General features: G+C 43.4%; 1 protein-coding gene and 1 pseudogene across 2 annotated transcripts in view; both read right to left on the reverse strand.

The window, feature by feature from the left end:
• Ptprg (protein tyrosine phosphatase receptor type G) overlaps positions 1-24,012 on the reverse strand; it is a 703,035-nt gene that overhangs the window by 38,132 nt on the left and 640,891 nt on the right. Inside the window, exons 14-16 of one of the 2 annotated variants that reach the window (XM_006975079.4) lie at positions 22,677-22,763; positions 10,001-10,092; positions 1,643-1,734 (exon numbers count right to left, since the gene is read on the reverse strand). In XM_006975079.4, the coding sequence (XP_006975141.1) occupies positions 1,643-1,734; positions 10,001-10,092; positions 22,677-22,763 (271 nt within the window). The remainder of the gene's footprint in view (positions 1-1,642; positions 1,735-10,000; positions 10,093-22,676; positions 22,764-24,012) is intronic. The other variant, XM_015993986.3, reaches the window with a different exon arrangement.
• LOC121832504 (U6 spliceosomal RNA) lies at positions 18,511-18,610 on the reverse strand (annotated as a pseudogene).

A 24,012-nucleotide genomic window follows, 5' to 3' on the forward strand; every position in this document is an offset into this window, starting at 1 on the left:
TGTTCACAGGCATGATTTTGATATAGCAAAGCCCATCTTTAAGTCAGATCAAGTATACAGAGGTGTAGCTGATTATTTTGAATAATTAAATGGTGTCAAAACCAGCTGTGATGAATAGCACTGAGGTCTCAAATCATAAATAATTGAGAAACCAGAGATGCATTTGATCATCCTGATCCAATTCTGTTCTCTAGAGGATAACTGTTTGTCTTGAATACCATCAACATGGTTAAATGCCTCAATATTCTTGCTCAGTCATCCAGCCAACAGTCAATTGAACTAAATCACTTTAACGCCACACACATTTGCTGTCCTCATGAATACAAAATGTTTGACTTAAGCCGTGTTCTTTGTCACGGAATAGGCACCTTTTTGGGCCAGCATACAATAGCAGTATTAAATACTTAACAAGCTTTTGTTCATTTTCACAAAATATAAGTTCTTTCTCTCTCCTACCTTTGCTACCACTTTTCTTAATAAACCCAAACCAAACCAAAAAACAAAACGAAACAAAAACATTGTAAAACTAACAACAACAACAAAATCCTCAGAGAAAGATTTAACTTGAGATGTCAGTATAATTGCCTTTCTGATGACCTTTGGGGATTCCAAATTTGCATAGAGACAGGGGTTCTGGTCCCATTTTTCTCATTGTTCATGCAAGATAATTGCACCTCAGAGCTGTATGTGTCCAGTGGTCCCCAAGTGCTTCCTTCCCATTACTGTATTTGAGCCACATAACCAATTGTGTGAAGAGGGAGTCAAGAAAGGATCTTCACCATCATTTCCATTAAACAGTAGAAATGGAAAGAGAAAGAAACCCACTCACCCCTACAGCTAGAAGACAGCTGAGCTGCCATGAAAGTGTGCCCTGCTCCACACAGCCCCTGCTGCCAGGGATGCGCCTCAGTGAAGAAAAGGGCAGTCTGTTTAATGGCTCCTCATTGACACCCTGTCACTGCTGAACTGGCACAGAACCCAGAGCTGGCAGAATGGGACATGCCAACTTCTCTACCTTGTTCCCTACACACCAGCTCTTAAAATCAGAAGGCTGTGCTAAGCCACGTCTTCTCTCCAAGGATTAGTACACACACAAACAACAACAGTCAATTAATAATTAACCCAGCATTTTTGTAGATGTTTATTTCTTAATCTAACAACTTTATAATGCGGGTGACATTAGCACCATCTTTTTAAGGCTGAGGAGACTGGGGATCAGAGATGAAGCGATTGGCCTTATGAAGCTCACTTCTGGCAGAGCCCGCACTTCCTCTGATGCCAAACCTCCTGTCTCCACTATACCATGCGCATCCAGAAATGCCATGGAATCGGGGAGCTCGGCTGTGTGCTCCTGCTTAGGATCAAGACGAAGAACCAACAAACCTAGCCCACTAACTGTGCTCTTCTAACCACTACATCCACTCTTCCACAGATGTGCACACGCAAGACAGGCGGAACGAACCCCCTCTCTACAACGGATTCGGGAAGTGTTTATGAAAACCATCAATGAAAAGAGAAAGACAGCTCTGGTTGGCAGAGTTCTTGTTCTGATATGCTTAGAATAAACGCAGTCCCCGCTGTCAAAAATCCTTATGAGATCAAATAGACTTTCTAGAAATTAGTTTCCAGTTTTAAAACGTACCTCAAAATCTTCAGAGAACCCATGCTGGTTATTAGAATAGAGCTCAGCGACGTGTTTAACAAACTGCTTGACAGGGACGGCTTCCATGTCATCTGGAAGAAGAAAATAATACCCAGGGTCACACGGAGCATGTTCCGAAAACAAATGACACCAAAGAAGCAAATCCTACGTAAGATAAATATTTGACAAAACTGATACAATTATACCAACTGAAATAAATTTCTGAAGAAAGGTCTTGGACTTCATTTTACATCAAGATCTTGTTAGGATTCTGAATTGCTTACGAGCCAGGCTAAACAAGGTGTTTCAAAAACACACACACCTCTCTGCTCTTATTTTGAAGAAAATTTACATAGTAAAGGAAATACATTATACTCTTAGCTAAAAGTCTGCTTTTATCAAGGGTACCCATTTGCCAACAAGTTTGGCACTTCCTGGGGTTTTAAATTTTAATTATTATTCAATGGCTAAGGCTTGAGTGTGCGGCACTTAGGTTTGACTGGCAGTCTCTGAAGGCGATCCAGTCTTCTTCACTCGGACGGACGCCCTGCACCAGCTGTGCACAGCCTATCCTTAGCTGTTCAGAATATTAGTTCAAGACAGCTGTGTCTATATGGTGCCAAATAATCGATTTGATGTAATTAACTGATTTTTTTTTTTTTTTTGGTGTTGACAGCCTAGGTAGAGACTCAGGAAGATGACTCTACACACCCCAGTTCATTGTAGTGTTGTCACTTTGAAGGGACATTTTCAGCTCAGGAGCCTAATGCATGTTTTAGGTTTATTTACAGCCTGATCCTTGACTGTTTCTGCTAAGTGGCCACACCCACTTCCTCACTGCCACACGAACTCCTCCTCTCTCAGCCCTCCCCCGCAAATATTTCCTTTAAAAAATGTTCGGCTGAATTTGAGATAAACAACAGACATGACATTTACTTTATTCAGAGTGAAAGATCTTTGGCAAAGGCACAAACATCTAAACTGCCGCAGATGCTTTTCTTAGCAAAGGGTATGAAGATCTGTATGTGTAAATGAGGTCCTACTTTGGCAAGAATTTCATAGATCCAGGCCTGACAATCTGATTTCTCTTCATCTGGTGACAGTTAACATTGACTCTGTCAGTCCTGCTCTACGTTCTGTTGAGAGAGCAAAGCTCTAGGGTGGCTTTTTGCATCTATTGACATTTTCAAACTTGAATCATTCTTCAGTGGGAAATTGCAATTCTTATACTTTGTTTAAGAAAGGTGATTTATATGTCCATAACCTAAGTTACTCAGTATTGAAACATTATTTCAATGGAATAGCTTGTACTTTGCAAGCACAAATTCTCCCTGTGTAACAATTAAAGTCCTAATCACTTTAATAGGAAACTTTATGAAAAAAATTGCCAAGTTATTTACAAATATTTCAGGATTGAAGATGTTCATGAATATGCAATCATTTTGTATGCCCAAGAAATCTATAGCTTCCATGATGTAACCAGCATTAACAAACTATGAAGAGCCAAAATGTTTGCCCAGAATATTTAGCAGAATGCTATTCAAGAAAAGTTTCCAAAATTATCTGATCACTTAGAATGTTTAGAAGTAAGTGAATTCTATAATAACAGTTATGTGGCAATGAAGAGCCTTCAGGCTAAGCTGGAAATGGATTAATATGCACAAAGATATAACTCTCCAAGGATAAACACATCTTCGGACTTGAACCATATAATGGTCCTCAAGGGCAAAGTAGCATAGTTAATAACCGGATGACAGCAATGCTTTATTCCATAGTTACTGTTTGGAATCCCAGTTCCCAGAAATTTATGGTGCTGGGATGAATGACATGGAGCTTGGTTCAAAATGAGAAAAAATATGTTTGCTATATTTAGATATTTTACATGTAACATAAAAGGTTTTCAAGACATCAAGATGCGGAGGTAAAAAACACATGGCATTTTGAAGGTTACAGCCCATGGCAAATCCTTAAAAGAAATGCTTTCAAGTTTAGAGTAAACTACTTTTTTTCTATAGTGTGATCAACTGTAATGCCCAGGCTAATGTCACACACCCAGAAATCAATCTGCCTGTTGACCTCATGATGGGATGCAGTAAAACTTCAGCAGCACTCATATGGTCACCATGGAAATATATGATGCACCCTTCCTCCCATTTGCGTTTTTCTCCAAGGAAACAGAGCCACACCTAATTCACACCCTCTGGATTCCCAGGCACCACCAGAACCATAATGAAAGTAAGAGACAGGCAGATGTGTATACAGAGGCACGCTGCACTGACCACTGCCAACTACTCAGATAACACATCACTTGGCCTTCACTCAAGACAAATCTTTTCTTTCTTAAGATAAATAGAACACAGCAATTAACTAGAAGCCCTGGTCAACTCCCTCTCGAACAGTTTTTCTCTTAATTTTTCTCAACAATTTTGAACAGCACCACAGGCCTGATCTACTCAGCTTTTACCTGGAAAGATCCAACTCAGTATGGGAAACATCTATCTACAGGATATTATTTCTACCTAAACAAGTTCGATTACAGATAATAGCAGAACTAATTAATGACTAAGTGCTTTGCGTACACCTTATATGTGCCCTGGTATAGGTACTACATGTATCCTTCTCTTACAAGCAAACAATTTCTTAAAGATGAACTACATAATGGTGTCCTGGTTTGGTTTCCTGTGCTGTGATAAAACACTCTGAATAAAAGCACCTTGGGGAAGAAAGGTTGGAAGCCAAGGCAGGACCTTAGGAAGACATCTGGAGTACAAACCATGAAGAAGCACTGCTTACTGACTTGTCCAGGTTCACAGTCACCTATGTTTCTTATATTGCCCAGGCCACATGCCTAGTGGATGGTACCATCTACAATGGGCTGGGCCGCCCAAATCAATTAGCAATCAAGAAAAAGCTCCACAGATGTGCTCTCAGGCCAATCCGATGAAGGCAGTTCCTGAATGAAGGTTCCCTTTTCCAAGGTATGTAAAGTGGACAACCAAGATTAGCCATCACAGAAGGGTGTGGCCTAAAAAGCTGGCTGTTGACCCATAACAGTGTTCCAGCGGAGGGAAAGGCCAAACTGTACGTTCCACTGTGGTTAATCACTGCATCATTCATTGGCTGAGTACCCAGATCAGCCAGAAGTTACGGAGATGGTCCCTGTTCATGGGCAACATTTGTGTCAGAATACAAACCAACCTGAGAAAGCGAAGGGAAAACTAGTGTGTAATCTCAGGCTGAACACTGCTATTGCTGTCGAAAACTGGATGTGGGGGGAAGACCATTAATGCAGTGGTGATGGGAGGAGCTTGAGGAAAAAAGGTTGGCAAACTCCAGGCACAGAAGTAAATTACTAGGATATATGGGGAAACCATGTGAAGATGGAGCTGGTATAATTCAAAGAGAGCAACCATTCAGCCTGTACCCATGACAACACTTTGAATTCATTTTTTAGAAGAACCAGGTGAAGGGAACAGAAATATCTCTGTGATACACGTACAGACACTTGAGGCCATTATCTAAACTGAATGGCGGAGCTGAGCTTTGGCCTGGTCAAGTCAAAATCTGGGCTCTCTCCATTCTTAAAATTAGAATAGCTTAAAGGAAAAACATGGCATTGAACAGACGACCTTGGGTAAGCTGGTAAATAAACATCATTTTGTATCAGTATTTTTATTTGTAGAATGTTCTGCTGAGATTTGTTAGGTGAAAATGAGGCTATCACTAAATCCCTTGATTATGAAATGTTTTATATAATCAACTGAGAATCACTATCTAAAGTGTGAACTTTGTTATCAAATATGATCATTCATTCTTAGCTTTTGTGATGAGAGTTAAACCAGGGAAACAGCCGTCTTTTTATCTGGGCTAATCCACAATAGAACCCCCTTATCTTATTCTCTGACTCGTAGGTCCCGGCAGTTGAGCCCTGGAGGATGAAGTGAAGAAAAATGAAGTGGAGAAAGCAACTTTGGCCCAGAGAAGGCATCGAAGCTCAGATAATGGTGAGCTCATGTGCCAGTGCTGGGAATAAAGAACAAAGCATCTGAACATAAAGGCAATCCATTCCACAGATCCTCGCTAAGTCCCTGCATCTTCAGAACGGGAGAGGCAAACCTCCAATACCTTAGGCTTCTCCAACCCATTCAACACGTGCTAGATTTGCTCCCCCCCCCTCCTTATCTTAAGGAGAATCTGATAGAAAGAGAAAAAAGTTAACATTCTTGTTGCTTTGGCTTGACACCAGAAAAGGGGAAAAAATCAGTTTAGCAAAGGCTGGCCCTGACTTCAGCATCTTACCCAGCCAGCAGGAGGACTATGTTTATTTTATCAGTCCCATCTAATTAACAGCTTCTATAGATCAGGCATCTTCCCTCAGTGGCATAAGCAGAAAAGCCAGAGCCAGCCTAGGCTAGTGCTATGACTGCCTCTGGGATTCCCTTCCTCCGTCTGAGAAATGGCAGTAATAACAACGACTAAGTCACTATGTCAGCGGTTCTCAACCTGTGGGTCTCAACCCCTCTGAGCATATCAGATATTTACATTATAGTTCATAACAGTAGCAAAACTGTAGTTATGAAGTAGCAACGAAAATAATTTTATGGTTGGGGTCACCACAACATGACAAACTGTTGTAAAGGGTCACAGAGTTAGGAAGGTTGAGAACCACTGTGCTATCAGAAATAACAAGGTAAGGATTTGTGAGAGGCTTGGCATTTGGTGACTTTAATAACTATGAGTTGTCATTTGGTACAATTTGCTCTCCCTGTACCATAGGATCCCTGTGCCATCGGAAATCAAATGATCTAGAGACATGAGGGTACTTGCCCAGTGTCTTTTAGCTACTACTGGGACCAGGCTGTCTCCAGGGCCAGGCTCTCGCTTAGTGCAGTGCCTTCCAGACCTGACATTTGACCAGATCCTTCCCATACAAAGAACTGAAGTGACATGCTTTGCTTTAATGGTAAGCCTTGCTCACACTGGGTCACTGGCCACCTTGTTGATGCCAGGTAAAGAAAGTACTAAGTATATAGCTTCTTGCCAGGTTGTCAGCTGCTGGGTTTACTGGCTAAAGCTCTATTTAAGAAAAACTCCCTTTTGCTAGCTTGGGGAGTGGATGGGCATGTACACAGACACCATTAGGATTTTAGAAGTCCTTAGGTTACCTATTCTGTAGAAAAAAGAAAGAAGAAAATCCCTGTACAATGTTCATCTAACCCTCAGCAGATTTCTAAACCTTATCCCCAATTCCATCGTACTCCACCAGCAGGAGGGAGAACACACAAAACTCTAGTACAGGGCTCCATTTACATCATCACTGCTCAAATACTTCCCCAGGCTCCTCCACCGAGACACTACTGGGTACCGATAAACACATCTTTAGAGGACAGACCTCAGTCTGAAGAGTCCAGTTCCCCTCTGACTGCCCTTCCGTCCTCCAGTTCCAGGCTTACTGTTACCTCTGTGTCAACTCAGGCAGATAAAATAAGCATGAAGAAAAGAGCACTGTCGAGATTTTAGTCCCTGAGTTAGAAAACAATAAACAGATGTTTGTCTAAATCAAACTCTCAGGATGGAGGAGTGTCTGGGGATGAGAGCATTTTATTTCCTGACATAGAAGAAATCTTTTCATTCATGGTACAATGGAGTCAATGAAGAAAGGGCTTCACTATAGCCAAAACACCAATGAATCTCCTTTGGAGATAATCTTCGTATAAATAAAATATGCCGAAAGGGTTGATTTAATCCCAGGGGTTTAAACAGCACGTAGAAAATCCTTTATATGCTGGTACCCAGCTGAAGCCAGTGACCTTCAAATTATTAAGCTGTATTTTAACTGCTGGAAAAGTGTGACCATTTCTAGATTTTTGGGCTACTGGCAGCCCCCACATTTTGGTTTGTAATATGCTTATTAGAAAGTTAGGTTTTCTAGAGAAAGCATTTTTAAGGACATTTGTTTTTGACATGTTGCATATCGATAAATCTCTTCCAGTGTTTTCTTAAAGTTAGGTTTTCTAGAGAAAGCATTTTTAAGGACATTTGTTTTTGACATATTGTGTATCTAGAAATCTCTTCCAGTGTTTTTTTTAAGTAGGTTAATTTCATGAACTAACTTTTAATTTTAAAAAGTTTATCTATAATACAAGTCTAAAAGAATGGTATACTATAGTAAATACAATTTTGAGATAATACACTGTGGTGGTTTGAAAAAAAATGGCCCCCAAAGGGAGTGGTACTATTAGGAGGTGTGGCCTTGTTGGAGGAGGTGTCAACGTTGGGGGGGGGGGGCTTTGAGGACTCTTTTGCTCAAGCTTCCCTCAGTGTGACAGTCAGTCAACTTCCTGTTGCCTCAAAATGTAGCACTCTCAGCTCCAACACCATGTCTGCCTGCACGCCATATGCTCCCCTTCATAATGATAATGGACTGAACCTCTGAAATTGTAAGCAAACCATTCCATTAAATGTTTTACTTTATAAGAGTTGCCATGGTCATGGTGTCTCTTCACAGCAATAAAAACCCAACTAAGACATATATATTGGTAATGCTTCATTAATAACTAATGAAAATTTTATTCAGATTTGTTGTTTCAAAAGAATTGCACCTGGCAAGGAGTCTAGCAGACCTCTGGCATCTCAGATGTATACAAGTATGCATGTGTATGCATACAAAAAATACACATACATATATACACACAATCATGCAAAAGGACTTTCCAGATGTTTGGTTACTTTGTTATTTTTTATTATCAACACTGTGTGGCGCTGCAATTTAACCACATGCCTTGAGGAATGTGGGTAAGCATTCTACTCATGAGCACCATGCCCACCATTAGCCATGCTGTGGAGCTTAGGAAGGGCTTGACTTGCTGTGTGACACAGGCTGGCCTTGAACTTGTGAGCCTTTTCCTCTGCCTCGTGATTGATCCTTTAAAAATGACTATCAAATGTCTATAAACCTAAAAACTGTGTGTGTGTCAGATGAGTCATCTGCAAGGAGAAAGTGGCCCCAGGAATTCCCAGTAGTCAACACACATTCTGGGCAATACCAGAGGATAGTGAGGACACACAATGGTCCTGCACAGAGCTAGGAGATGAACCAGCCACCCTGACGGAGCCCGTTTGTTCCTCTCTGCTGCTCTGCGTACCAAATGCAGTGCCTCCACCAAGGATAAAAGTTAGTGGGAGGAACCCAGGGTATCACAGGACCTGTCCCCAGCTGCATTTAACCCTTTAGCTGTCTATCCAGCAGGAACAAGCAAGGTCATTCTGTTATCCATCTTGTCTCCTTGACAAATTCTAGTGAGAAAAGGCTGCCTAGATATAGCCAATTCCAGCAATATCTAATGACAACATATATAGACAATTAAGTCCCCAATTATAACCACACCTCATGATACCCTGCAAACAAAATGGCTTTTTGATAGCCAGAGAATGGCTGTTCCTTGAGCTTCATGCAATGGCTTTTTGCAAACTTTTAAATGTTTTGCTAACATTCATGTATCCATCTAACAGTTTAAAATTGCCTACTATGTGATAGGGAGTCTTATGGCTTTTATTTGCTCTTATATAGGTCCAATTAAAGATAAAGTGACTGCAAATAAGTAAAATAGATTCACTGGTAAGAGCTCTGTGAATGAAGCAGACTAGTAGAGCTACAGGTATGGAGAAACAGCACTTTTAAAAGTAGCTTCTGTGTATAAACAACAATGTCAGGAGGACAGATGCATAAGATATCTGAACGTATGTATACACACACACACACATACACACACACACACACACACTCACCCCTCAGCAGTACAAAGGTCCTATCTGACAAAAGGAAAAGGATCAAATACAAATGGTGGGTGAGATCTTCAAAGCCCAGCTCCGTTTCCAAGTGTCTGCAGCAGCTACTTGCACTTCTTCCTGCAGCGTGTCCTGCCAGTCCTTATCACACCATAACTGTTCCAGGCTGCGCTGTAGCAGACCAGGCTAGTAACACAAATAGCATTACCAAAGTGCCCACAGTTCCAAAAAACGAACAGACCACGGAATCGTGGAGAACAACTCACCTTTGAAAATCTGTTCACAGCTGGGATTTAAAGTCAGCGCATTCCCACTTTGCTGCCGCCCCTTTTCTCCTTATGTGACACTGTCCTACGCTAACCCATGGGAATCTGCTTCTGTAATGAGGACTTTACCACTTTGTAGATATGAAAAGGGGCAAAAATGTATTACATTGGCCTTAGTGAAGTATATCTTAGACTGGGCAAGCTTCAAACAGCTATGAAAGTAATTTGTTATCATGTACATCAATCCCATAAAACAGAGAACAAAAGAGAGGACCCACTGGGAGTACAGCGGTGTCTCACTTACCCGGGATGGGAATAATAGGAATACTTTCGTTGGGGACCACCCGAGGTGAACTGCTGTCTTCCACATAGAAATGAGCAGTCTGAAAACATTTTCTGTGTGGAAAAGGAAAACATGCCAACAGTGAGCACAGAAGTACACTTTGTCTAAGTTTATCATCTCAAAATCCTTCTTTAACAGTTTCCCCAGCTTGAAACATCACATAGCATGGATGGCAAACCCAAGCACAAGTGGTAAATGCAAGCACAGTGTTCGGCACACTGGAGGAACCCAAAGGTCTGAAGAGCATCTCCTGTTACAGCCAGTCCCAAGCCCAGAGCTCCAAACTGCTCAAATTTGGCACAGAGTAACCTCCTGCACAGGCTGTGAGCATTCTACCCAACATCTCTACAGCTGACAGGTTATAGAGGAACCGTCTGCTATTCTGACTAGCCCCGCAAGTACCAAGTTCAAAACCACACCTTGAATCCCCTCCAATATAGTCATCAAACAACCCAACTGCATAAAAGCACCACATTGTCTGTGCTTAGCCAAGGCCCCAAATCCTTAGACAGTTTTTAAAGGGGTCAGGGGGCTTCAATAGGATAAGCATGCCCAAATCAGAGGCTCTTTCCAGACAACACGCAAGGCCAGGGCAGAAGCCTGCAGGCGTTTCTGCTCGTCTTCCTGTCAGCTTTGTTTTTACCTGTACTTCAGGCAAAGCAGGGAACACACACTGGTCATCATAGGACAGGCAGTGAGCAGAAAGGCTAGGAGCAGCTCCCGCAGCCTCTGCTGCGATGCTGGCCAGCCCACAGCTTTCCAGCATCCACGTCACTGCTTGCTGAGGCCTTAATGAGCTGCCGGAAACACAGGCTGAATATTTAATGAGACTGCTCAGTGTGAATGGCTATTGTGACCAGAGAAGGGTCCCTGTTCATCTGGCAGAGGGGCTTTACAATAGCCGGCCCTACTGCTGGGCCTTTTAGCCAGGCAGGCGGCATCCTTCTGGTGCTCCCAGCCACCAGCCTCCTGTGTTTCTTGCCAAACGGCTTTTACACACCATGGCTTTGCATCTTCTGGGGTCTGTATTGCAACTACTAAGGACAAGTCAACTTTTCTTCAGGGTATCTTGAAAAACAACAACAACAACAACAAAACAAAACAAAAACCCTGGAATGTTTTTAGGAAGCCAAAGAACATGGGTGGTGGTGGGGGAACTAGGAAGAAAAGTCAGTCACCCCCCAAAAACACACCAGATCCCAAGAGACTGAGGAGACCTCAGAGTCATGTAGCTTTCCCACAGTAGGGTACTGGTACTGCAGACCTGCTATCACCATTGTCATTAGAGATGAGCACTTGTCCCAGAATGAAGGCGTTTCCTTTAAGGGGGCTGCTTTGGAGCAGTCTGCACAGGGTTCCTGAACGTAAATGACCCAACCCCACATACACTGCAGGACTGGCCTGGAAGGACATCGAGGAAGGGCAATGTTTTCTGCAGGTGCCTGCCATTTGTAGTAGGAGTGGAGAACCCAGGGTTTATTACCATATCCACTCGCCTTTACCTCGCCTGGGGTTAAGATGCATACCCTGTGGGACTCTGGCCCTAAGCGTATAGTGCCAAATCCATGTGAAAAATAAGACCTCCACATCTGAAATGCCAACTTCTTCCTGTTTTTAAATTAGTTGTTAATTTTTTACTGTTGGTTTTCTTCTGGCCCTTTCTCATCTCCTGTGTGAACAGATTTCCAGAATGCAATCCGGAAGTTGAAGCATGGGTCATGGACACTTACAAATGAATGGGGGCCTTACTTGTTTAGGGCCAGAGATTGGAATTTTGCTTTGGTTTAGTTACTCAGCAGCCTGAACAAGTTCTCAAAGTCCCTCAGATAAATGTCACACACTGCACCAGCTCAGCTTTAAAATACAGAACCACAAATGAACAGCAACAACAGAAATACTAACAAAAATAATAACTTCTGGGCTGGGAACAGTAGCAAGAATATAATCCAGCACTCCAGGGGTAGAGGTACAAGGATCTTGAGTTCAAGGCCAGCTTAGTTTACCAGTATGAGACAAATCTCCAAAACAATTTGATGTTTTAAGACTGCAAATTACTATGCCTGTTACTTCTAAGACAGAAGAGGTTAGCACATGGGATTCCGTTACTGTTATAGTCAGACAGCCTAGGAAGGCACAGACCATTTGTGGATTATTAGTTCATTTATATTTTATTACTATCACTATTTTCTAGAAAACAGGCAGACAGTCCAGCCAACCTTACTGTTAAATACAGAACTAACAGCTACACATTGTCTGGGAAAACAGCAGTGTACTGAAGCAAATCTCACTCCAGTGCCCCATGTGCTGCTGTTTATAATGGATTTTCCCTGGAGCAAAGTAACTCTGTGACTGCCAGAGCGAAGCTGGCAAGTGGGGCAGGGGGCAGGAGCCTGGGAGGTCAAGCTATGCACATCTGTGCCTAGCTGCATATCCCATGCTTTTATCCCCACAGTGACGTGGGTGGACAAATCACTGCAGAACCTGGGGAAACCTTCTCCCTTGGAATGAAAGCTCTAAGCATATGGCAGGAGTTAGCTCGGGGCCCAGCCACAGCATCACACATGTAGATTACACACTCTGCAACTGTCTGTGATCCTCAGAACCAGCTCCTTAGCCTAGCTAAGCACTGGAGTCATTAGAAAGAACACACAGGAACAGATGAACCTGCTGGAGACCTGAGTGAATCCCAGTGAACTGAGGGGGAAAATCAATGACAACCACCTCAAGTCCTCCTCCTTCCTCTAAGCACTAGTCACATTTGGGGGGCTATCCTTCCACACCTTTGCTCATTGCTTACTTAGTAGTGTGGGATCGTTTTCAATGAGGTTGGGAGCAGGAAAAACAGGAGACAAGGATTCTGCCTTCTCACCACTTACATTTTCGTAGGAAAGGGAACCACAAATACGTGAGCCGTTATGAGGAAACGCAGCTTAACAGGATAGTGTTAAGTCATGAAGGTGAAAGAGGGGATTTGAGCTGAGACCTCAAAGTGAAGGACAGGCTCACAGTGGGAGTGGAAAAGCATTCTAGGCAGAGCTAGCAGCTACAGAAAGTATCTAAGAACAACGCAAACCCAGCAGGTGCTGGAACTGAAAGGCAACTGGGAAGCAAGCCATAGGCTGGACAAGAGGGCAAGAGCCCCAGCACACAAGACCCAGGAGGCCTTTGTTGGCTCTTGTTGGCATCTAAGAGCCATGCAAAGCCAGTGAGGATGCCAACCTATGCTGGGACACACTTTCAGCTCCCTCTCTGAACGGGCTCACATGGGCTGCTGTGTGAGATGGATCAGGGCATCAAGACACTAACAAGAAGATTAACTAAGGGCTACTGTTGTAATCACTCCAAAACTCAGGTAGATTGGGTGTGTGTGTGTGCACAAAACATTTTGTGGTGTTGGGCACTGAGCCTAGAGCTTCACACACACGATACGTGCTCTCCCACTGGGCTACTTCTCCAGCCCTGCTTTATATATTAATATCGAACTACAATCCTATCTATCATAAACACACATCCCTTCTGACAAACAGAGATGACATCCTCATTACTAATGTTTGCCTAACCTTCCACTGCATAGTTAGAATCACTGCTTTAATAACCACTTACTAAGTGTCTATCCTGGGGCCAGGCTGCTACCAGTACTTCACTGCACTCCCCAAATGTGATGATCTGTCCTTGCGTACAAAGCCTACACTTTGGTTTTAACTTTCCAATAAGGCAGAAGAATATTGCATGGTATTGTATTTTAATTTGTTCACTTCTGAAAACTCTCATGAAAAAGGTTTTATCTGATGGTTGGCAAGGCATGAAAAGAAGGAAAAGGATAAACACCCACATGTTTCAATTCCTCCAAACTTCTCCCTTGGATTTGATCAGAGAAGCAGGGTTGCCTCTGATTTTGAGCCCAAGGGAACAGAGACGAATTTCTCCAAGTGTTCTCAAGTATGTCACCGAGTATGCAATTTCAATTTTCTTTGTAGTTTCAATTCTCTTTCAACTAACATAGCCTAACAATCCCTTCTTGAATGAACAGATACCTAGGATAGTGAAAAGCCATTTCCAAAATTGCCTTACCATGAATATGTTTATGTATTACTATAAAAATGGAAAAACAAAGTAGGTCATGTTTAGAATAAAGAAGAAATGTATATACCAGTTTAGTTACAGATTATAACCTCATTGATCACCACCACACATTTTGTTTTTTCACTTTCTATGCCTCAGGGCACTCACTCCTCTCCTAAGGAGCTAGGATCATGTAACAGTATTTTCACTGAATTGACATCATTGGTGTATTGATAATCCAAATGAACTATCTTCTGCCTTCCTGATTCTATACTAGCAGTATATATTTTTCTGATACAGTTTCTAATTTGGAGAGTCTTTGGAGTTTTGAGGCTTCCTTAAGATAGACTGACTATTTGTTTCTCTCTGTACCTGCCTGTTCTACCACCCTTGTAGCAATGTGTCAGTCAACAGTGGGAATTAACTGAAGTCCAGCTCTCACTGGTTTAAGTAAGCCATGTGGGATGAAGCCCATACCTGGTGACAACCACCTAAGAAGGCTAGATGGGAAACAGCCCCTCACCGAGGAAGCTGGTTTGCACTGTTCCTAGTTAAGAACTTCTGACAAAGGGCGTGGGTTCCAGCGACTCTCTGGGGCTCTCACTTAGAAGTCACTGAAAATGAAAAAACCTTAAACGGAAGGTAGACAGTATCATAAAAGTGGCCATAAAAGTTATGAGAATCTACAGGATCCCATATGGCATGAGGAGTGGTCATTATGACTTTGAGAGTGTTATCACGATCTTATTAAGTGCACCACAGAAAGTTGTACAGCACATACTTGAGTAAGCCTGGCAAAGTCCTCAGGTCCACTTCTGTTAGAATCTGAGTGCCAGAAACAGGGTGGCAGCTGGGCGTGGTGGTGCGCACGTTTAATCCCAGCACTTGGGAGGCAGAGGCAGACGAATCTCGGTGAGTTCAAGGCCAACCTGGTCTACATAGTGAGTTCCAGGACAGCCAGAGCTACTTAGCGAGACCCTGCCTCAAAAACAAACAAACAAACGGAATAGAATGGCATTCTGATAGGATGGCAAAATGCTCTTCTATATACACTAAATAAAAGTCTTTTTTGGAAATAGGCTAAATTATAGAAAGGACATTTCTCAATTTTTCTCTCCTAGGGCTAATTTTTAAATCACCCTTATGACTTACTCTGCCTGTCTGGTAGCAATATTCATTTTAGTTTTTGTGAAGGAATTGATGTTTGTGGTATTTACTAAATATCAAGAACTGTGCAGTATTCTGGTATCTTCAGTTCCAAGTGCCTGGTTACTTGAAGAATCTAGAAATCACAGGGTGACATGACTTCCCATGACCTGACTCCATCAAAATAATAGTAGAGTGAGACTAAACAGTATCATATGATAGCAGGAGGCAGACAACACGGTGTGCATGAGGTATTTTCACAGTTCAATTCAGTGAGGGTAAGGGACGGAACAGGAGATATGTATCTGTTGCTTCTTTAGTTGGCCATGATTCTGGTGTGTCTCTCCCATAGTAAGCATCTTGACATAGTGAGCCAGTCTCCAACCTAAGTATTCACCTTGAAGGTAAGCATGTCTCCAAATGCATCAGATGCTGGACCAAGGTTGGCCAATGCATTAATCTATGCTCACTTCCACAAAAGTACTAGGTAGCCAGATGGGAACAACTTTCCTATATTCTTCTGCATTCATCTGTCCTCTTTGAGAAAGCTAACATGGACTTGTACATTTTGGAATGATTTCTAAGAAAGGCTTCACTGGAAGTCAAAAGGGTAATGTGGGGGTATTTTCTCTACAGTTTTTCTAGTCTGTGTGGATTCTTCTTAGCAGCTCCCTAGGTCTCAAGCCTACCTCCCGCCACTGTGGTCCAGGGGGATGTCTGATTTCTTTTTGTTGTTGTTGTACAACTGTGCATGTATGTCTAACTTTTTAAAAGCCAAGAGCATTATGAGTCATCAAATTTTGTTCTTTAGCTAACATTTCTAAAATACCTTTCAAATAAGGGGCCTATTTTGAGGAGAGAGATTTTGTCAAAACTCAAGCATTCCATTGTTGTGACAGCAGAAGCTATCTCTAATCAGGATGCGGCAGACACTGACCTGCATCAGCTGTCAGCTCCAAGTCCTACAGCTCCCACCGAAGCCCACCCCCCAGCACATGGCAGGTTCTGCTGTTTTTAATTGGCCCCCATGACTAACGACACGCACACCAACAGCTGCTCCAATGGCATAATCCAGTTAAAGAGCCCTGCTCTGCCAACAACGTATAGCAAACTACAGAGATGAGCAGGGAACTCGATTTTAACACCCTTCCCCATTTCCTTCCAGAAATCTGACATATTCTTAGGGCAGAACACCCAGGAGGCCCGTGTGTCGACACAGCCTCCCCCCCCCCCCCATTCTGCTGCGTCTGCTTTTCCAGGTACCTGTTTAGACAACCTCTGACAGGGCTAACAATTTTCCCGCTTCTATCTCTTTCTGCTTGCCTGAGAAGAATTTGTGAATAAGCAGACAACCAACACTTTTCTGAAACAAAGGGCTGACACTGAGTCTAGCAATGTCTGAAGCGCCCTCTGTAATGCTGTCTGTCAAGAGGGCCCTCCGACGGCATGCCGGGCTTCTGAGACTCCCAGACATTTGGCTCAGCATGTCCATCCTTTTGACGAGCTTGTTTCCGTTCTCAGTCTCGGGCTTATTACAACACTGTTCCTCTAGTGCTGTGCTCTAGGGCTGTGGGCTGGAGGGGAATCCTAACAAGGTTTTCAGACTTATATGAAAACTCAGAATTTCAAACTAAACAAATGTTGATATACAGAGACTAGAAATCAAATCACTATCTTCAAATTAAGTTCAATGGTTTTATAATCACATCACAGTGTGAAAGAGTTTGTTTGTTTGCAGTGTGGAGGCAAAATTCTAATTGCAGACTATAGTGGGCAGTTGGCTGAACCATTACTGAATATTAATTAAGCAGTCTTAACCAATTCATAGACTGCTCTCATTTAAATTTACAGTGGCATACTCACTAATAATCTCATTTATTTTCATGTTGTCAAGAACAGAAGTCCCATTAATATTTATTTTTGTAAATGGGTGTGTTGTAGTGACCTTTGTATATGTAAGAGCCACTTAGGAATGGAAAGATGCAAACACTAAGGGCCAGCAAAGATGGAGATTGAGAGCTGTGCTAAAAACACTCCACTGACTTATTAGGGCAAAATGTTTCCAGAAACAGAGTGGCAAACACAATAGAGGGGAAAGACAGCTCAGTGCTGGGCTTCCCTCGGTGCCTGCCCAAGCTCCTCTCGGCCTTGCTTGGAAGGCGGCCCAATGCGATTCTAAGTTGAGATTTTTCATACACAACAACCCACTTGCTGTTGAGCTTTCCTCACTGCCTGTTAAGTGATCCAGTTCATGCAGCTAAGTTTACACAGTGTAGTTTCCGGAAGGGCTCTTCCAGCATGAAAGATTCAGAGACCAAAATATCCTTCTCGTAGGCATATTTTCCAAGCCACGAAAAGGGACACAAAAGTCTGACAAGTCAGAACGTGCTTTGGGGGATAATAAAGTGGTACGTTTCACATCAGGGTTGCTGGGATTCCTGGGCACGTGTCTGTCATGCTCTGGACAAATGGGGTGTTGAGTAGGAGAGGGGAGGGGGAGAAGAGGAGAGAAAAGGGACCGAGATTCCCACAAGGTGGATAGGCAAGGAGAGGGAATTCAGACACTGAGGAGAAAGTGTTCCCAGATCTTAGGGATTTCATATGGGTAGCAACGATGTCCTAACTCACCCTTGCTAAAGGAGAACGTGAAAAAGGAAGTTTATTTCCACAGGATGAGGCAGGCTGCCTGCAGTGAACTTCTTTTAGAAATGGGAGAAAATGAACCAACTGCAGACATAAAACTGGCCTTGAGACAACACTCTTTCTTGCTCAACATTATTTTGCCAAGAAATCCTCATAGATCCCTAGAGATGAGTACAGGGCACTTTCCAGGAAACAGGACAGCAGAGGTCACTTCCTAAGCCATATCCAGTAACCTGATCATGCTCTTTTCAGTATTTCAGCCAATTCCAATGAGATGAACCCCTCACAGTCCATCTCCAATACTCGATGAAGATGGGAAAAGCTTGAAATCAGGGTCTTTGAGAAAGCTGTTGCACCTTTGTACCCTATCCTGGAATGTTCTGTGCACCCAGAATAAGGCTACAAGTGCTCACCATGGTTCAGAATAGCCCTGGCTGTCCTGAAACTCACCATGTAGACCAGGCTGACCTCGAACTCAGAGAGACTCCTGCCTGTGCTTTCCTAGTGCTGGCATTAAAGGCGTGCAGCACCATATCCGGCTCGCTGTAATACTCTCTTCTTTTTTTAATTAAGAAATTTTTTTATTCATTTTAAATCCAATCAAAGATCACCCTCTTCCCAAAAGTATGCAACGCTTCACGAATTTGCATGTCATCCTTGTGCAGGGGCCATGCTAATCTTCTCTGTATCGTTCCAATATTAGTCTATGCCAAAGTGAGCACTGTAATATTCTTAATAGCCTTAATAGTTCAGGATCTAGGAAGATGCCATGTGCTTGTTTACTGACCATCTCCATTGTAGCAGTACTTGTGAAACATGAGAGTAGTCCCCTGCCTAAAGACACCCCACTGTTATCCAGGTGACGTTCCCAGTGATCAAGAATTGACTCTAAAAACAACACAAAACAAAAAAACCCCACAAAGTACCCATACATGAACTTTGGAATAAGTGTCTCAGAATGAAGAGACTTTCTAAAGAAGTGGTTCTCAACCTGTGGATCATGACCCCTTTGGGGTCAGATGGCCCTTTCAGAGGGGTTGCATATCAGACATCCTGTATATCAGATAGTTACATTACAATTCCTAACAGTAGCAAAATTACAGCTATGAAGTAACAATGAACACAGTTTTATGGTGGGGTCACCACAGCACAAAGAACTGTATTAAAAGGCGGTAGCATTAAGGTTGAGAACAACTGTTTTAAAGAAGTAGTTTAGAGGAAAGGTCCAATCTCCTTTGGAATAAAATAACAGCACTCTGGGAGTACACGGACACTATTTCTACACCTTCTAAAAGCTAACAGAGAGGCCATGGTGCCCAGCACCGGAGGGGCAGAGCCAGACACACAGCTAACAGCAACCCCTCCGAGTCCATCCAAGGCACCACACACACATCCTGTGATGCTGCCGCTTCCCTGGATTCATCCTGCAGTTGTATTTATCCATGTGCAAAATGACACATTAACAAAGCTACTCAGCACAGTACTGTGTTGTCACAGAACTGACAGCCTTAGAGGACTGCTTAGATAAATAAATCATGGTACATCTACTTTAGAAGCACCCCGCCCCAAAAAGGGAAGGTATAGATGCCTAGAGAAAACTGTTATCTCAAACAAAGACAAGCACATGGGTAATGCATGGAGTACTTTACTATGTAAAAGAGATACCCCTATTTGTTTAGATAAATAATAAATTTGTGAATAATGTACAAATTAACAAAGATGAGCACCATTGGTGAGAAGGCGGGGAGCCGGGTGGGTGGATGGAACTGTGAGGCTATACATGATTTAAACTTTATTATTTTGAATTATGTCAAATGTTTATTCAAAATTTAAACCAACTTCTTTGAAAACTTTAACACCTGAGTCTGTTTTTACAGTTTTATCCTTGGCTCACATCTTTCATGATTTGGGGCCTCAGAGGCACAGCCCTCTCTCGTGTCCACAGAGGGACAGTTAAGAAAAGCATCACAGAAAGCAGGGCTAGAAGGCTGATGGCACATCAGGTTCATACCCAGCTCCTGCAGCGGTGTTCAGTGCTGCACGCTGCAGCTGTGTGCACGGCAGCTGTGTGCGGTGCTAAGCATTGCAGCTGTGTGTGGTGCTGTGTGTGCGGTGCTGTGTGCAGTACTGAGCGCTGCAGCTGTGTGAGATGCTGTGTGCGGTGTTGTGCATTGCAGCTGTGTGTGGTGCTGCGCACTGCAGCTGTGTGCACTGCAGCTGTGTGTGGTGCTGAGCATTGCAGCTGTGTGTGGTGCTGTGTGTGCGGTGCTGAGCGCTGCAGCTGTGTGCAGTACTGTGTGCGGTGTTGAACATTGCAGCTGTGTGTGGTGCTGTGTGCACGGCAGCTGTGTGTGGTGCTGAGCGCTGCAGCTGTGTGAGATGCTGTGTTCGGTGCTGTGCATTGCAGCTGTGTGTGGTGCTGTGTTCGGTGCTGTGCATTGCAGCTGTGTTCGGTGTGTGTGCGGTGCTGTGTGCGGTGTTCAGCGCTGCAGCTGTGTGCAATGCTGCACGCTCAGCTGTGTGCTGCAGCAGTGTGCGGTGCTGCTCTTTCAGCAGCTCTGAAGGCCTTTCTTCCCTCCTCATTCCAGGCTGCAGTTTGGATGGGTGCAGGAGGAGATGAGAGAGAAAGAAACAAAGGTAGTAGACATGGAGGCTGGTGGGAGTGCTTGTCCCGATGCATGCCAGCCTCCAATACAAGGCGTGGCAGCCTACGCACCAGAAAACTATACAGTATGGAGCTGGGTGAGCAGCTAAGGTGATGGGTACACTGGAGCCATGAGGAACATGTGGGTTGCTGGCCTTACACATACAGAACACACAGGGGAGTGGGTAACTGTAGGCTTTGGAGGAATCACAGAGGCACAGCAACTCCTCAGGGAAGATAAGGAAGCCCTGAGCCCTCTGAGGACAGAGTTTCTATGAGGCCCTGCTCTTCCTTGTGGAGTATTAACCCAGCATAGAGCAGGAGATTAAGGCCTAGCTGCCTAGAGTAGAGCCCTGACCCAACTCATCCGCTTCAACAGGACTGCCTGCCAAGTCACTCACCTTCTCAGAGCCTCAATGTCTCCTTTTTCTCAGGTGTTAACTAAGCACTCCATACATGCTGCCTAATTTCCTCTTCATGGCCATCCTAAGAGGAAGAGTTCTCAATACACCCATTTTCTAGATGAGGAAATGGAGTCTCAAAGGGATCCCTGGTTACTGAGCCACGAAGTGGTGCAGCTAAAGTTACAATCCACATGTCTCTGATTCAAGGTCTGTGTTTGTAGCCACACTGCAGGAAATTCATTTTATACTGCACAACTCACACTTAGGTAGAGTCTATAAATACTTGCCATTCCTCAAAATAATTTCTAGCATGGACTTAGGTGGAACTGAGTTTTATTTTCTCAGTCTTGAGCAGTTATCAGATCCCTTGTAACAAAGGGCAGACATGAGGTATCCCCTGTGTGAAGAATCAGAGTGTGCTTGCAGCAAGTCTACTCCCATACTGAGGGCCGAGCACGTAAGTGGACAGAGCATCGTGTCCGAGACCGCAGAAGCTGGACAGGCATTTACCTTTGTGTTCAAGACAGGCTGGTTCTTTAAAGTACTAGAGTAAGACAATTGTTCACGTGATGTCCATGGAAGAAGTGCCATCATGGACTGGGTAGAAAAATGGTTCACGTGATGTCCATGGACCTCTCTCTTAGATCTTTGAACTGAAAGCTGCATAGAGAGATTTCTGGTCCCATTTTTTAAAGGCTGTTGGATGTTTGAAAGTGTACTAGAAATTGAAACTTCAAAAGATTAAAAACCCATAGTGAGGAATAACGGCCTCCCTGGTGTCAGTGTGCCTTGCACAGGGCCAGAGCGGTACAGGTAGAGGGGCCAGCCAGGGCCTTTCTCATTAACCTCAAAATTCCTCTTCTGTTATCACAGCTCTGTTGGATTACCCTGGGAATAAAACTGAAATTTCATCTCAGTAATCTGATCTATGACAACCAATGGAGACAAGTCATTCCATGTAAAAGGCTAGATGTAAATTTTATAAATTGACTCACTGAAAGTACAAAGGTACTACTTACAACATAAGTTGATTAACTACCCTACTTAATAATTTAGTATTAAAAGATTATCAATATTAAACAGTTTAGGTAAGATAAGCAGTACAAATATTATCAAGAAGTTCAAGTACAGTAATTGAGACTACATTTACAACTTGTAATTGTTTCTTATAAAACTTGTCAGGTTAGTACTTTTTGAAGTATTATGATTTCATGCACATTTGCTTTTTATGGAAAAGCATGTTATATCTACATTTGTTCATTTTCTCTTTCCTAGTTTTAACCCTTTATTTATAAAGTAAGACATTTTTCATTTATAAGGATTATGCTTTTTTGAAAAACAAAACAAAACAAAACAATAACGAAGCTCTAAACATGCATTATGCTCTTTTGAAACAACCAAAGCTCTAAACATGCAACATCTGAATTGGTTTTTTTGTAAAGAAAATGGATGCAACATACATACAGTCACGCACACACAGCGTGCCCACAGTATCACCAATAGGAACAGAAAATACGGGCCAGCCCACAGGAAAAGCAAAGCAAGCAGGCGCTGGAGCAGCTATAGGACGGCAGCCCCTGGAGGCTCAGCTGGTCCTTACAGACCTTACTGGTGGGGTGAACAGGTGGACATCAGCATTTTCTGTCTAGAAGACTTTCATCCCCACAGCAACAAAACAAAAGTCCCGCAAGCCAGTCCCGGCCATTGAGAGTCCCCCCTTGAGCTGGTCCGCCCTCACCTGCTCCCCTTCTCTCCTCTCTCCCCAGAAGAAGGCACTTCACGGGAACGTCTGGGAAAGCCCTTGGACTTTATTTTGTTACACCCTCTAAATAGACAAAAAACAAAAGAGAACATGTGTAGAAGACAGCATTTCAATTGGCCACCCAGAGTTCCACACAAATGCCCCTCCCTCCACACTCGCACAGACACCCCTCCATCAAGGCTTCATTAGACACTTTCAAAAGGGGGCACTCATGCAGAAATGGCTACTTAGATAAGTCTCCGATGCTGAGGGAAGAAACACAGGTAGGGTTGTTCTCCAAAGTGATGACATGTATCAGGAGGTGGCATTATTCTAATGTTCACAGAGGTCAGGGAGTCACAATCAAGACCTCATTCCAATGCCTGCCCGTCACTTCTGCTGGCACACTGTCCCAGCAAATGGACAGCTCAGAAGAATACCCGCCCCTTGCTGGGTCTCACTGCCCAGTGTGGCCTGCATTCATTCCACCACCAATGTCTCCGCTTTAGACGAGTTTCATCTTTTCCCCATGCATCCTTGTCACTTCTGGATAATCACCTGTATGCAGAAGGCACCTCAGCAGACAGGCCCAGTGCTTGGCAAGAGTCTCTTAAACATTTAAGTACCTCAGCATCTGACACTAGGCTGTCTATGTTAAGGACGCACTTCCTGACCAATGCAAACACTTGCGGGTGGCTGATTATATCGGTTTGGCCCAGGCCGCCTGGGCTATAGGGTTTCACACTGGAATGATTCTAAGTTCCGTTCACAGAACAAAAAAGATAAACCCTAACACCTAACTTTCTCTTCTGCGGGAGCCCTGCTGACTGCCATCCAGAAATGCAAAGCCAGGGTCACCGTCCCACTTCTCAGACACTCCTCAGCAGCTGCCCGCTTCTAGGAACAAACACCGCTAGCTTTTCAGTGGTAATGTTTTTCTCCTCCTTCCATACAAGCTTCAAGTTGTGTCGGTCATTACTAGACTGACTATTAGATAAAAGTGCCTGTCCTGGGAGCCAACCTTTAGAGAAAGTAGAGCTTGGGGCCGAGGTTGAAAGGGGGAGGGCCGCGCAGTTCAGAACTTCCTGTCTCCCTCTGTTGCAACTATTCTGTCACTGCAGTGACTGTCCTCCAAACATCAGGACTCTGTTGTGTGCCTGTGAACGCTAATCTGAAGACACCATGAGTATGTTGGAATGTTTTTATAAATTTTCATAAAAACTTGAAATTTGCAGCTTCCTACAATATTTAGACTTTTCCTCAACCCCTAGCCCTGCTCTGCATTCTGCCAGCTTTACTCTTTGGGGAATTTTGGAGCCGAGCCGGCTAGCTC

Source organism: Peromyscus maniculatus, chromosome 9 (genome assembly GCF_049852395.1).
Source record: "Peromyscus maniculatus bairdii isolate BWxNUB_F1_BW_parent chromosome 9, HU_Pman_BW_mat_3.1, whole genome shotgun sequence".
NCBI lineage: Eukaryota > Metazoa > Chordata > Mammalia > Rodentia > Cricetidae > Peromyscus > Peromyscus maniculatus.